Source organism: Stylophora pistillata, chromosome 10 (assembly GCF_964205215.1).
Source record: "Stylophora pistillata chromosome 10, jaStyPist1.2, whole genome shotgun sequence".
Classification (NCBI taxonomy): domain Eukaryota; kingdom Metazoa; phylum Cnidaria; class Anthozoa; order Scleractinia; family Pocilloporidae; genus Stylophora; species Stylophora pistillata.
In genome coordinates, this window is record NC_142528.1 from 12,732,048 (window position 1) to 12,745,500 (window position 13,453).

A 13,453-nucleotide genomic window follows, 5' to 3' on the forward strand; every position below is an offset into this window, starting at 1 on the left:
TTGTCCCCCTAAGAGTCCCTAATTTCTCCTTACAATATCACCGTTGAATCAAACATTAAGGTCAGGAGAATAAAGGAAATGATCAACAACTAATGTTGGGGTGTAAAGGGTTACCAGTTGCAACTTCTGTCAGTTGTAGAGTTGAGTACAAATATTGAAACTAAAAATTAAGATGATTATGATCATAGTTATGTTTAACTATTTGAAAAACTTAATAGTTATTTCTGAATCCTTAGGCATTCGTGGGGAAGTGAGTGTTATTGTTAAAGTGGATTTTTTTACTGATTCTAACAAGTTTCGACAGAGTTCATGTGGTGTGCAGTTCTTCTACAGTAAGTAGAATTCTGAAATTATGCAATTCTTACATAATTCCACAGGATGTATTGAAGTAGAAGCCAAGAGACAATGAAATTATTATTAATTTTATTTAATTTATTAGATTCGCCGACAGGCAGGGACACCGCAACAGCTTGTGCCAATTACCGCGGGTCCAGTAAACACACCCATCCCACCCTAGGGGAGGACATCCACCACACAGTAATCTCATGCATGGGAAATTAACATCTCCTACCCCTAACCCTGCAGGAGACGGGGCCTACGGTTTATTCGTCCTTATCCGAGAAGACTAGAATATCTAATATCCATTTCTTGATATTATAGAAAGGTAGCAAATTCTCCTCAGTTATTTTAAGACCCTGAGTGTTGGTCCAGCCGGGGCTTGAACCCTCGACCTCCTGCACAACAGTCCAGCGCTCTACCAATTGAGCTAACCAGGAGCAAGTTGAATAATAAACCTTGTATTGATGGTTTGACATAATTATGTAAAATATGAGTGGAAATTTTGCTCAATGCTCTTACTTAGTTTTCTTTTTCCCTGAGAGGCTTATAAAAATAGCTGACTGAGTCAAGTAGGGTGTTCTTGTTACATATTGTACAGTCGCTGAAGTTTGACAGAGATGGTGCAAAACTGTGTTGAAGAAAGTCCAAATGGTAATTGGTTTTTCCAATAAATAAATGAAACAAGCCAAGAAGTTCATTTTAATCAGAATTTATCTTGCAAGATTACGATATAATTATAATTGTGAGAGGTAATATGAATGAAATTTATGTTACCTAAAAATCATTTAATATCAATTCATAATCTTGCAAGGGTTTTTTTCTAGGTTCCTCTTAGATTAGTGATGATCTTTCAACATCAAGAATGCTATTTAGGGTATCCCAAAATGCAAAAAACTTTGTATACCAGTGTAAAATTTAAACTTTGTATTTCAGCTTGTTCTGTCCCATATGGCCATAAAGCTCTAGCTATTCATGGTTTTGTTGAGGAGCTCGTTGTTAATGATGATCCAGAATACCAATGGATTGATAAGATCAGAACACCAAGATCTTCTAATGAAGCACGGCAGAGACTATTTACCAAACTTTCAGGTTTATAAGAATCACTGATCTTCTGTTAATTATTAAAGCATGTGTCACAGACAATCTTAGCTTACTGAGAGATCAAAATTAAACTTACAGATATATTAAGGAGGCTGACTAACGAAAATTATAGACTGAGACCAGAAGTTAATTTTAATTTAATTTAATTTATTAGCTTCGCCGACAGGCAGGGACCCCACAACAGCTTGGGCCAATTACTTCAGGCCCTAGTACCACCCATCCCACCCCAGGGGAGGACATCCACCACACAGTGGTCTCGTGTGTGGGAAATTAATGTCTCCTACCCCAACCCTGCAGGAGACAGGACCTACGGTTTATTTGTCCTTATCTGACAAGACTAGAAGTTCTATCCATTTCCTGATATTATAGAAAGGTAGCACATTCTCCTCAGTAATTTTTAAGACCTTGAGTGTTGGTCCAGCCGGGGCTAGAACCCTCAACCTCCCACCCAACAGTCCGGTGCTCTATCCATTGAACTAACCGGGAGGCGGTTTCAAAAACATTTCAAACACATTTTTGATAAGTGGCTGCTAGAGGTGTAAAGTAGGTGGCTGTGCCTGTAAAAGGGGCTGTAAGGCCAAATGCAAACACAAGAGTCTGCATGCAGAGGGAACAAGATGGCAGTAAGTTAGAGTTCTTTTAGGTGATGGCAGACTGCCAGTAACTGGCTTTTATTGAAACCCCTGAGAAGCCAATTTTTTTGCCACAAGTGACTCGTCATAATGAAAATTATCATATAACCTGTCTGGCCCCACTTTCCCAATCCACAATGAATTGTGAATTTCTTAATCTGACTTGCAAAAATTAAGGAAAAGTTTCTATGGCAGAACCTTTTTTGTGGTTTTCCTGCATGCACCAGTCTATTGCATCCTTTTAAGATAAAACGCACTTTTCAAATTTTTATAAACTTAGTATGATAAATATTTAATAACTGGCATTTAATAATAATAAAGTCTTTATTCCATCATAAGATAAAACTACATATCTTATGTTACAATGAATTTGGAAAAACTACAGAAATCTACATACATATTATGAATTAAAAAGTATGTCATTACAATAAATGGAGCTTAAATATCAACCTATTTACAAAGGTGTTCATAAATTTGTCAGGTAGGAAGGGAAAATATATGGCTCTCGTTCATGATGCACTTACCTCACTGCACTCGGGCCATACATCATGACCTGGAGTTAAATATTTTTCTGGTCTGGCCCTCTCACTTAGTCAATAGTTACATATTATTTACTAGTACTTATTACTTGATACACCTAACATTTTTTTGGTAGTTAAACAAACTGATTGTAAATGATCAATTCAAGTGCAGAAAATTTACCTTCTAAGGTGTTATTGTTTGTAGTTAAAAATTAAACAAATGTATTTTACACCTGTGAAATAACCAAGACTTGGTCACCAATGTTTTGCTTAATAGGAGAACTGCAACGGAAAATTGGTCTTAAAGTTTTAGAGGCTGGAGGAAACACTGTTATTGGGTAAGATGTACACTTTTTACAAAGAAAAAAAGAAAGTTTTTTGAAGAGTTTAGATATACTGCTTAAACTTAACCCTTTCATTTCCTAAATCTTATCAGTAATTCCCATCAGTAATTCCCATCATATAAATCAGTAATCATATCATATAAATCTTATGATGTTGATTTAGAGAATCTGGTATGGGATCAAATTATAATTCTTAGTAAGATATAATTATCTTTATTCTCATCACCTGTCTCCTTGATATTGTATCAATGTTGAAGGAGAAATTTTGTAAGGTAGGAGAAATTTTGTCCAAGTCATTTGTGTGAATTAAAGGTTTAAATCTGCACATAACTTGTATATAAGCTTTTAATATTTCAGGTAGTTCACTGTTATGCCCAGAGTGTGGATGGCATGGTTTCATTATTTTCACTTAATTTGCTTTAACTTTTACTTTCTTTTGGCCAGTTATCGTCAGTGTTTTGACCTGGAGGGTGAATATGGAATTGTAGTGCGGGGTATTGGTACTGCTGTGACACTAGCCAATGTTCTTACTACAGTAGGCACCAATTCTCACCCATCCACTCCTGTGCATCCATTAACTTCATCAGGAGAAGTTGGTCCAGGAAGCCATGTCTCAGACTCGGGGTGAGTCGCCTGGCAAAGTGTGATAGCCTTTCTTTAATGCCCAGTAATCTTTCAGGAGAAGAAAATTTTCATGTGTTATATATGCGCAATTATTCCATCCTGGGGGGGAGGAGAAATACTCCTAGTTGCTTCATGCTACAGAAACTGGAGTTAATCACCGGCCTAATGGGCCACTAGGCTTGTAAACAGACTTTAGCTTATATATGCACAATCAGTCAATCCAGTTATGTGGTTACCCCTGAGTTTACTAACTGTGCATGGATCTGGCACTCGGTGAAAAATAAACAGAGTAAGATACAATAACCAGTGGTAGATGAATAAAGGGGGTGAGTTTCCAGCAAAACTGTGGTGCTGCGTCAGTGGGGGTATTACTGGACAATTTGGTTTTATCAATGAAGTTGAAATTGTAAATCGGCCACCATAAAGAGATAAAAGCTGATGTTTCGAGCCATTCACTCTGACAAATTACCTTGTTACCCCAACCCATGCAGCACCACAGTTTCTTTTGAAACCTACGCCCTTTATTCATTGGTATTACAAGACAATTTGGTCTTATCAGCTGAGCTGTTAAAATGTAAACTGGCCATGTTAAACAGTTACTGATCAGAAGCTGACGTTTTGAACATTAATTAGCCCTTCACCAGTTGGAGAGTGAATAGAGGAATAGTGGGTCATGTGTAGTTTATAGCCACTCCATTGGGGGGAACATGGTAACATGAAGGCACAAGTTATAATCAATTATAAAGGCTTATAGTTTCGAAAGAAACTGTTTGGGGCTGCGTCGGTGGGAGTAACGAAATAATTTGGATATATTAACAAAGTTGAAATGGTAAACTGGTCACCGTAACGATTACAAAAGCTGACGTTTCGAGCGTTAGCCCTTTGTCGCTTCGACAAAGGGCTAACGCTCCAAACATCAGCTTTTATAATCATTACGGTGGCCAATTTACCATTTCAACTTTGTTAATATATCGAAATTATTATAATCAATTAGCTGTCGACTGAAAGAATTTGTTGATACTCTGGGGATGAAGAGTGCTGATTTTTGAGAAAGTGTTTTTTTCCCTCAGGTTTATCTTCCCAGACACATTGCAAAGCTTACCAGTTCCATCTACTAAAGTTATGACTCCTTCCCGTCGTCGTATTTCATCTTCTGATTCTGATCCAATGCCAGATTCTTCCCCAAAAGGTAAAATATATTCAAACATAAAATATGGTCTCCTGATGGCAAATATGCCACAAGAGGATTTTTTTTTCAAGAATTGTGCAACTAATTTTAAGTGGTATGCAGGATACTGTGAAGACAATATTTTACAGGACTGTGTTTTAATTTGTTGATATTTAGATCGTGTCGCTGTTCTGGCTAGCAGTGCAGGAGTTGATAGTAGTGGTGGTAGTGCAGGTGGGACTTCTTTTCCCATACCCAAGGGAATTTGGCAGCCAGTCATTCAAAAGCAGAAAACTGTGGAAGATCTGGTAATTCACTAGTAAGAATTGTTAAGCAAAATTAAAGATCAATTTGGAAAGTATTAGTTTTAATTAAGGAGCTGTGTTTTTTATTTTGTCAATAGGTCATTTCACAGTAGTGTAATTAGTTGCCAAGCCTTTGATTTGGAGTGCTATAATTATTATAGTGAGGCTGAAGGTGACCTTGTTGTGATGGAGACCACTACCTGGTTAGCATCATGGGGTTAACAAAGTAATTTAAATGTGAAGAGTAGTAGTGCTTTTATTATAACAAGGTCACCCTTAGCCTCACTCCTGTCCAAAGGCTTGACAACCAAGCACGCAACTGTGAAATGGACCATTCAACATGAGGCATGATCTTCATTCAACATGGTTTGAATAAGCTAGGAAATGCAATATAATTATGCTTAAAAGATATATTTTCAGCCTCTCAGATGCACTTGATGGTTTTTTTTCTCCTCCAGGGGGGTGTAAGGAAAAATAAATACAGGGTGTGAGTTTCAAGACTGAATTACACGTAGCATGCAATGGATATTTTTTCCAGTCATTCATGCTGCAAGTTTGGTATCTGCCTCATTCCTTTCTCCTTGTACATGATGTGTTGTGCACACTTGATGCTCTTGGCAGTTCACGCTGTATGCTTTAGAATAATTTAAAAGCAAACTGCGAAATGGCTTGAATTTCATGATACTGATGTTTGATGCATGATGCTGCCAGTTTATTCATTTGACTAAATTATGGGACTAATGAACCAAATCTCATAACCTGCAAATGTACAGAAGGGATTAAATATGTCTCCTTCTCCCCAATATCAAAACAATTAATTTTCATGCAAAAGGTAGAGAAGGATAGACAAACTTGACATGTATACACCTATGCATTTCCCTTGGCACTAAAAGGGAGGATTCACTTATAACAAATTCTTAGGTTGGTGGTCATTTTCTCTATTCTCATGATCTTAATGAATGACTCAGCAGTATATCTGTAAGGAGAAATTAGGGGGCGACGCTAAAAGCCAGAACAGTGGAATGGCGGAATGGTGAAATATGACCTCAAATCCTAAAAAAACCCGGAACGGCGGAAAATGACCCCAAATCCTAAACACAGAACAGCGGAAAACGACCCCAAATCTTTAAATACGGAGTGGATGACAGGGCATGTTGCACACATTTTGTACAAAGACAGTCAAGCACTTGGCTCATTCATTCCCATAATGATAATGTGCGTGACCAAACTTAACAGACTAGTGTGAGAGCAAGATAGGTTTGCATGGAGTCATGTGCATGGGAATTTCTCATGGCATGAGAAGACAAAAGAGAGTTAACAGAAGGAAGCCAATAAATTAGTTGATGGACGAGTAAGTAATAATTAAGTCAGACCAAAGAAGTTCAGATATTGTGTCGCTTGTCCTCTTCTTAGTTTTCTCTTAAAGGTTAACTGAATTTACAAAGGCATAATGATTTAGAATGTGCAGTTAACTAAAGGTGAAAATCATACAACGCCTCGATTGATTTATTGGGAATTGATTGTTAGGCAATGAGCTTCACCTGCCTATAATTCCGTCTTTGGGCTTTAGGGTAATTTTCCACCGTTCCGTCTTTTAGGAGTTGCTGCTAGCAAATGACTGGAAAAAATGGGGTCAAATCCAAGGGCAATTGGGTTCTGTTTGAGTAAGTCCGAGTAAGGGGGGGGGGGTTTCGAGCTCACCGGGTTAGAGTTAGCGGGGTTCTACTGACAGGATCTATTCTCACCAGGCAAATTAGACAAATTAGTGAAATAGCCTCTTTTTTTGTACAGAACGTTTATTTCTTCCGGTGATATGTAAGCCTTAAATTTCATAGTAGGATGGTGGTGTTTTGAACACCTGGTCAAAAAGAAATTCTTCAAATTCTTCTTGACGGCTTACTTCTGTTAACTTTCTTTTGTCTTCTCACGCCATGAGAAATTCCCATGCACATGACCCCATGCAAACCTATCTTGCTCTCACGCTATTCTGCTAAGTTTGGTCACACACATTATCGTCGTAGGAATGAATGAGCCAAGCGCTTGACTGTCTTTGTACAAAATGTGTGCAACATGCCCTGTTATCTGTTCCGTGTGTTAGGATTTGGTGTCATTTTCTGCTGTTCTGGGTTTTAGGATTTGGGTTCATTTTCTGCTGTCCCAGGTTTTAGGATTTGGGGTCATTTTCCACCATTCTGGGTTTTAGGATTTGGGGTCATTTTATGCCGTTCTGGGTTTTAGGATTTGGGGTCATTTTATGCCGTTCCAGATTTTAGAATTTGGGGTCGTTTTCCACCATTCTGCCATTCTGGCTTTTAGGATTGCCCGAAATTAGGTGCTGGCACTCTCAGAGTTTAAAGGGTTAAGTGAAAACCTGTAAAGGGGTTAATGCAAGTAGATGAGAATATTTGAACATGTTATTGGTATTTAAAAGCCCCATATATGGATTGGGTGACACCCTCTGAGATGTATTGTTTTAAAGTGATTCATTTATTGGAAAAAGTAATATCAATCTCATGTTTGGTATAATAATTTTCAGGAGTTTCCTTTCTTCACCATCACAAAATTCCCTTCTGGTTTCCTGAGGCACATTGGTGGAGTTGTAACTGCAAGATCAGTGAAGCTTCTCGACAAAATCAATCACCCAGGTACTGTTTGAAAATTACAATTTAGTGAATACAAATTATTGTTAAAAGTCTCTATTATGTAACAATTCTGTTCCTTTTTTTTTTTTTTTCTCTCACCCTCTGAATCACTCTTTCCTCTAAAAAGCTAATTCATGCTGCAGCCATAGCGCATCACCTTTGGTTGATGTATAGTATATACTTACATAAGGTATGGAAGCTCTTCATGAACTAAGCTCTGTTATGGAATATTACCAATGAATAAAGTAAGGGGTTAGTTTAACAAGATAATTTGGTTTTATCAACTGATCATGAGTTGATAAAATGTGAATTGGCCACTGTAAATAGTTTCAAAGCTGACATTTTGAGCGTTAGCCCTTTGTCAGAGTGAATGATGAGGGGCTAACACTCAAAAAGTCAGCTTTATAACTCTTTACAGTGGTCAATTTACATTATAAACTCATGATAAAACCAAATTAAGTGTAATATTACTGTTTGATCTTCTCTCTTACAGATGAACCAGAAACTCGAGATGCATGGTGGAGTGAAGTTCGAATGGAAATTCGATCCCATGCCAGAGCTCTTGGCTGTCATGCTGTTGTGGGATATTATGAAGTTACGAGCATATGGTTAGCTTTTTAACCCTTTACACTCTAACAGTATTCATATTCCTTGCTTTTCTCTGTACATTATTTTTGGTACAGAAAAGGAGAAATCCTTTAAAGTGTCTAAACTGCCAACAGGGCTTCTATAGTTTTGGTATGTATTTAACATGTAAAAAAGTATTCTTAAATAAAAATTGGATTCTGACGAGTCTTCGCCCTGAAATCGGGGTTTAAACTTCCCCCTTTGGCCACACCCATTGAAGGTGACTGTGAGTCGGGGCAAAAAAGAGATTGGGTTCAGAATGGGTCGTGACGTCAAATCAGGAACACGCCAAATCCCACCAGTGGTTCATTTCACTGTTTTTTTTTCAGTAAAGTAGAGTTTTCGGTGACATAAATATGTCTGATAGATGTGTTGTAAGAGTACTGCGTTTGTCAAGCAAAGTAACAACACGACACTCGAGACGCTCCTGGAGTGACGTCACTCATCACCTTAAGCAGTCTACTTCATTGGGCATGGCCGAAACGGGAACTTTAAAGTTCGCTTTTAGGGTGAAGAGGTGTCAGAATCAAATATTTTTTTTTTTGAGAATACTTTTTTATTATATACATACTGAGATTTACGCACTGAAAAGCCGCAGAGTAAACTTTCGTTCGCAAACCGATGTAAACCAATCAAATGTCGCGTATCACTTTTCCCACATGTAAGAAAAGCGATACGTCCAATCAGGAGCCGCATATCATGTTTTTTCACGTGTGAGCCGTGCAGCAAGTTCAAGTTTTCATTCAAGGCTGGTTGACGCGGTTTCGTGCACCGTACAAGCCATCGCTTTGCAAATAGCTTTTATTCGCATTTCTTCCGTTGTTAATATTGAAAGTTCCTGTCTCGGCGAAAACCATGAGTGAAAAGCATTTCATTATCCACAATTCATAACTTTTGGATTTTACACACTGCATTTTGTACACCACACAAGCCATTGCTTTGCAAATAGTTTTTATTCGCATTTCTTCCATCGTTAATATTGAAAGTTCCTGTCTCAGCTAAAGCCATGAGCGAAAAGCGTTTCGTTATCCACGATTCATAACTTTTGGATTTTTGTATATGATTATTGGTACTGACATGTTACTTTGCAGTGATGAGCTAATAGTGCTGTCAGCATCAGGAACCGCAGCATGTATAGACCTACAGCTAGCAACAGCAGAACCTACTGGAGTTGGTCTTGGCATTCTCAGTATGTGTATGGTTATTTTAAGCAGGGTAAATTAGTGCAAAAACATTGAATTTCGTTAAATTTACAGACTGTTAGCATGATATTTTTGGGTCAAAATAAACATTTTGAATGTCCTGATTTGTGTTGAATGCAACAGGGCCTGCAAATTTCTCTAGAACTTTCATTTATCTCCCCCTCTGCCCCATTTCAATGTTTACTGGGGGGGGGGGGGACTTTCAAGTAACTTTTTTGAGAGGAATTAGAAGCTAGATTTCTGTATATTATACTAAGTAGAGGGTTGTCAATCACCTAGTAAAGGGAGGCATTGCAACTTTGTTTGCCACTTGATTGCATCAAGCAGAACCACTCAAAATATAATGATACACGGCTTTGATAGGACAAGAGCAAGCTACATACACAGAGAATTTGAGTTGAACCTAACTATTTTTAAAAATTCCCTCTCTGGGTTTTTAGCAGCTAGGAAAATCACACTGAACTTATTTTCCTTGGATCTCAGATTTTGACTTCGCCAGCAGTACCACCTTAAATTCTAATTTACCACTTAAGTTGCATATTTGTGTAATGTATTTTTAGCACCTGTTGCAGAAAAAGGCCCAGCTGTACCATCAAATGCAGCAAGTCATACAGAACAGGCTGCCCCACTGCAAGTGGACATTGGTGATCATGATGGGTGAGTGGAATTGTCAACCTGGCAAAGTATGACAGGGACGTTGGCTGAGAAACATAAGATAAGAAAAAATTAAATGTCCAGTAACAATTACAGTTGTTTGTGTTTCCCCTCAAATGATCCATTACCTGCAAATGGAAGCTCTTAAAACCCCTTAGTATGATCAAGAGATGATCTAGCCCGGAAACTTATGACAGTCTGTTGAAAACTTTGTATCAGCAGTCTTTAAGGTCATAGAGATTCAACCATAAAGTTAGATTAACTGATGGCAGAACTGAAAATTGATTTTTTTTTTACATCTTGTAAACTCAGGTTGTCATCAGGTGATGAACTCATGTCTACTTCTCCTGGGCCAGGCTGTTCAGTGTGTCACATCCCTTATTCTGAAGTGGAGTTGCCATTTCCTATTTCACTCACAAAATGTCAAGTTTGTAGGTAATATAAGGCTCACAAGAGAATAAGAGTGAAAAAAATGAGGGTTAACTAAATATTCTCATTTTTATTTCAAGAATCCTACTTTGCTTTAAATAACTCATCATTGTGGGGAATGTGGAGGCTTAACCTTTAACTCCTATGATCTAATTGATTAATCTCCCATCTCACTGTTCAGATTTCCTTTTCAATTATGAGAACTTGGTGTTAGATCAAGATAACTTCTAACTTTTAATATTCTCATTACCCACTTGCTTCTGGGAGTTAACCCTCTGGCCACTACTACAAGTGACTGGCATCTATTATCTCTCCTTATAATTATCACCCCTGTTGTCCTCCGAAGACTTCTGAAATCTTCCCTTTTTAAGGAGAACATTGGAAGCTATTAATTACACAATTTGGGGGGGGGATGGAGGTCGATTTGATGGAGAGGGGGTACCACTTTTCTCTTAGGGGAGGGAGCTCGATGCCGGAGTATTATAAAAGAAAAATCTCCAGATTTTAGATTTCCAGAGGTTGGCATCTCTGCATTGTGTGGACTCACATTGCCTCTCTCTCATCTCAAGAGTTTGCCTAATGGTCAAGGAAGCTTAACAAAATGTGTAATGATATCTTGCCATGAACTGGCATCCTATCCCAGCAATGTACTAATACTCCCAGTTGCATTCATGCTTCAGAGCAGGAGTTTCATTAAGGCTTGGGTCATGGAAGCATCTAAATTGGGAACCAGGGTATTCTTTCGTCATGGCTCAAAGAGCTTATCCATGCCTTAGTGGTCTGGAAGCATTTCCTAAGGTGCTGATGTGGAGAATTTGTGTAAGAATGAAGAGTTTCTTTAGTTGGTGATGATTTCCTTTATTCTTGTAAGTGTTTGATTCAGGGGTGATATATTGTAAAAAGGTGTCAAAGGTGTTAGAAACCCACTGTCAGATGAGCTTCAGCAACTCTGTGAGTCAGCCCTGCCAGTAGACATTTTGTAGGGCACACTTTCTTTTAGCAATGATCATTTATTGAAAGCTAATAAACAACATAATTTGTTTACTACACAGGATTAAGAAAGTTCCTGATGTAATATTTGCGACAACAGAGCCACCAGTTGAATCACCCATTGTTGGCAGAGGTTGTCTACTGCAGGCTCGGTAACCATTTTACATTTTTTTAATTAACGAGATTTTAAAATTTACCAGTTGAAAAAAAAAGTGATATTAGATAATGCAATAAAATCAACTCACTGAGTAGTTAATTTGATCATTCATTTTTAATTAGTAAAATAAGGATTTTACTCATTCTCAAAGCAGGAAGAGGTAGTGTGCACTGTAAAAGTTTAAATGTATTTGCCCATATTAATAGTAAATATTATAATAGTAATAGTAATAATATTATAGTAATAGTAATAATAATAGTAATATTATAGTAATAGTAATAATATTATAATAGTAAATATTAATATTAATAGTAAAGGGGGTAAGTTTCTAAAGAAACTGTGGTGCTGCGTCGGTGGGGGTAACAAGGTAACTTGGTAATATATATCAACTAAGTTGAAATTGTAAATTGGCCACCATAAAGAGTTAAAAAGCTGACGTTTCGAGTGTTAGTTCTTCACCACTCACTCTGACGAAGGGCTAACACTCGAAACATCAGCTTTTTAACTCTTTACGGTGGCCAATTTACAATTTCAATTTAGTTGATATTACCAAATTACCATATTAATAGTAATTTGATGCAAAGAGCAGCTGTTGTTGATATTACATTGAATAAAATAATTTTGCAACTCAAACATTGTTTCCCATAGTCCAAACATAGTTTGTGTGTGATTACATTTGTTGTCTGATCTATTCCAGTGTTTGTAGAACAAAAAAGAAAGAAAAGGGTGAAGCAAATGCGGATATAGTTAGTTCTGTAAGTAAATACTATATCTTATTAACCAAGCGCGAGGGCCATACTGGGAGAATATTGGCCCGAGGTCTTGACAGTACGGACCGAGCGCAGCGAGGTCCGTACAAAAAAGACCGAGGGCCGATATTCTTTCAGTACGGTCCCGAGCAAGCTTGGTTAATAAGAGATTTATTATACGACTGAAGTTCAAAGGGACACAAGTGCGGTATCATCCGGGACCATTCGGGACAGTGCCCGGTCCAATACTTAGAGAATATCGGACCGGCAATAGAGCATTTTGATTGGTTGATTTTAGTTATTGGCCCTCTGACTGCCTGAGTCATGTAATAAAATAACTGCATTTTATATGTTAAACAGCTAAACATGAAGAGTTCAAAATGTCACTCATTATGTCACTCCTACCCATTTGTCATTTGGCATGTCGCATTTCATTTTTTGACCCCTAAGAGTGACTAGCACCTAATTTTTCCTTACAACATTACCCCTGAATCACATGTTAAGGCTACAAAAGAGTAAAGGAAAAAAAGGAAATGGTCACCAATAAAAAGACTTCTTGATTGTTACAACAAATTCTCCTTGTTAGCATCCAAGGGAATGTATAGAGAACAGTATGGAGAATAATTGCGTACAGATGTTAGGGGTAAATTAAAGGGTTTAACAATAAAATTGTATTTAATCTATGCATTTTTTCAGGGAACTGGTGCGAGTAAGGATTTAGTTATTATCCTGATATCTTCCAACTAGTTATTTTGTCAAACAAACTTTTTCAAACAAAATTGAGTTTTGGTTTATCTTTCTTTTAGCATTTTTCTCTTAGTTTATTCTTTTATTCAAGAAATTACCTCTCTCCCTCCAGATTTTACCATTTCTAGAGTATGAACTTCACCAGCAGCTGTTGAACAAACTTAAGGTAACTGCTCAACCACGAGTTTGAACTTTTTGCCAACATTGAGGTGGATTCACTTT

At 37.5% G+C, this 13,453-nt stretch overlaps 1 protein-coding gene across 5 annotated transcripts in view; it reads left to right on the forward strand.

Moving 5' to 3' along the window:
* Window positions 1-13,453, forward strand: part of LOC111319848 (C2 domain-containing protein 5) — a 29,927-nt gene that overhangs the window by 4,599 nt on the left and 11,875 nt on the right. For 4 of the 5 annotated variants that reach the window (XM_088735730.1, XM_088735731.1, XM_088735727.1 and 1 more), the window contains exons 6-19: window positions 237-332; window positions 1,273-1,428; window positions 2,871-2,931; window positions 3,382-3,561; window positions 4,632-4,750; window positions 4,907-5,037; window positions 7,571-7,679; window positions 8,170-8,284; window positions 9,395-9,492; window positions 10,066-10,162; window positions 10,472-10,594; window positions 11,641-11,730; window positions 12,433-12,490; window positions 13,344-13,397. In XM_088735730.1, coding sequence (XP_088591856.1) covers window positions 237-332; window positions 1,273-1,428; window positions 2,871-2,931; window positions 3,382-3,561; window positions 4,632-4,750; window positions 4,907-5,037; window positions 7,571-7,679; window positions 8,170-8,284; window positions 9,395-9,492; window positions 10,066-10,162; window positions 10,472-10,594; window positions 11,641-11,730; window positions 12,433-12,490; window positions 13,344-13,397 — 1,487 coding nt within the window. The remainder of the gene's footprint in view (window positions 1-236; window positions 333-1,272; window positions 1,429-2,870; window positions 2,932-3,381; window positions 3,562-4,631; window positions 4,751-4,906; window positions 5,038-7,570; window positions 7,680-8,169; window positions 8,285-9,394; window positions 9,493-10,065; window positions 10,163-10,471; window positions 10,595-11,640; window positions 11,731-12,432; window positions 12,491-13,343; window positions 13,398-13,453) is intronic. The other variant, XM_088735729.1, reaches the window with a different exon arrangement.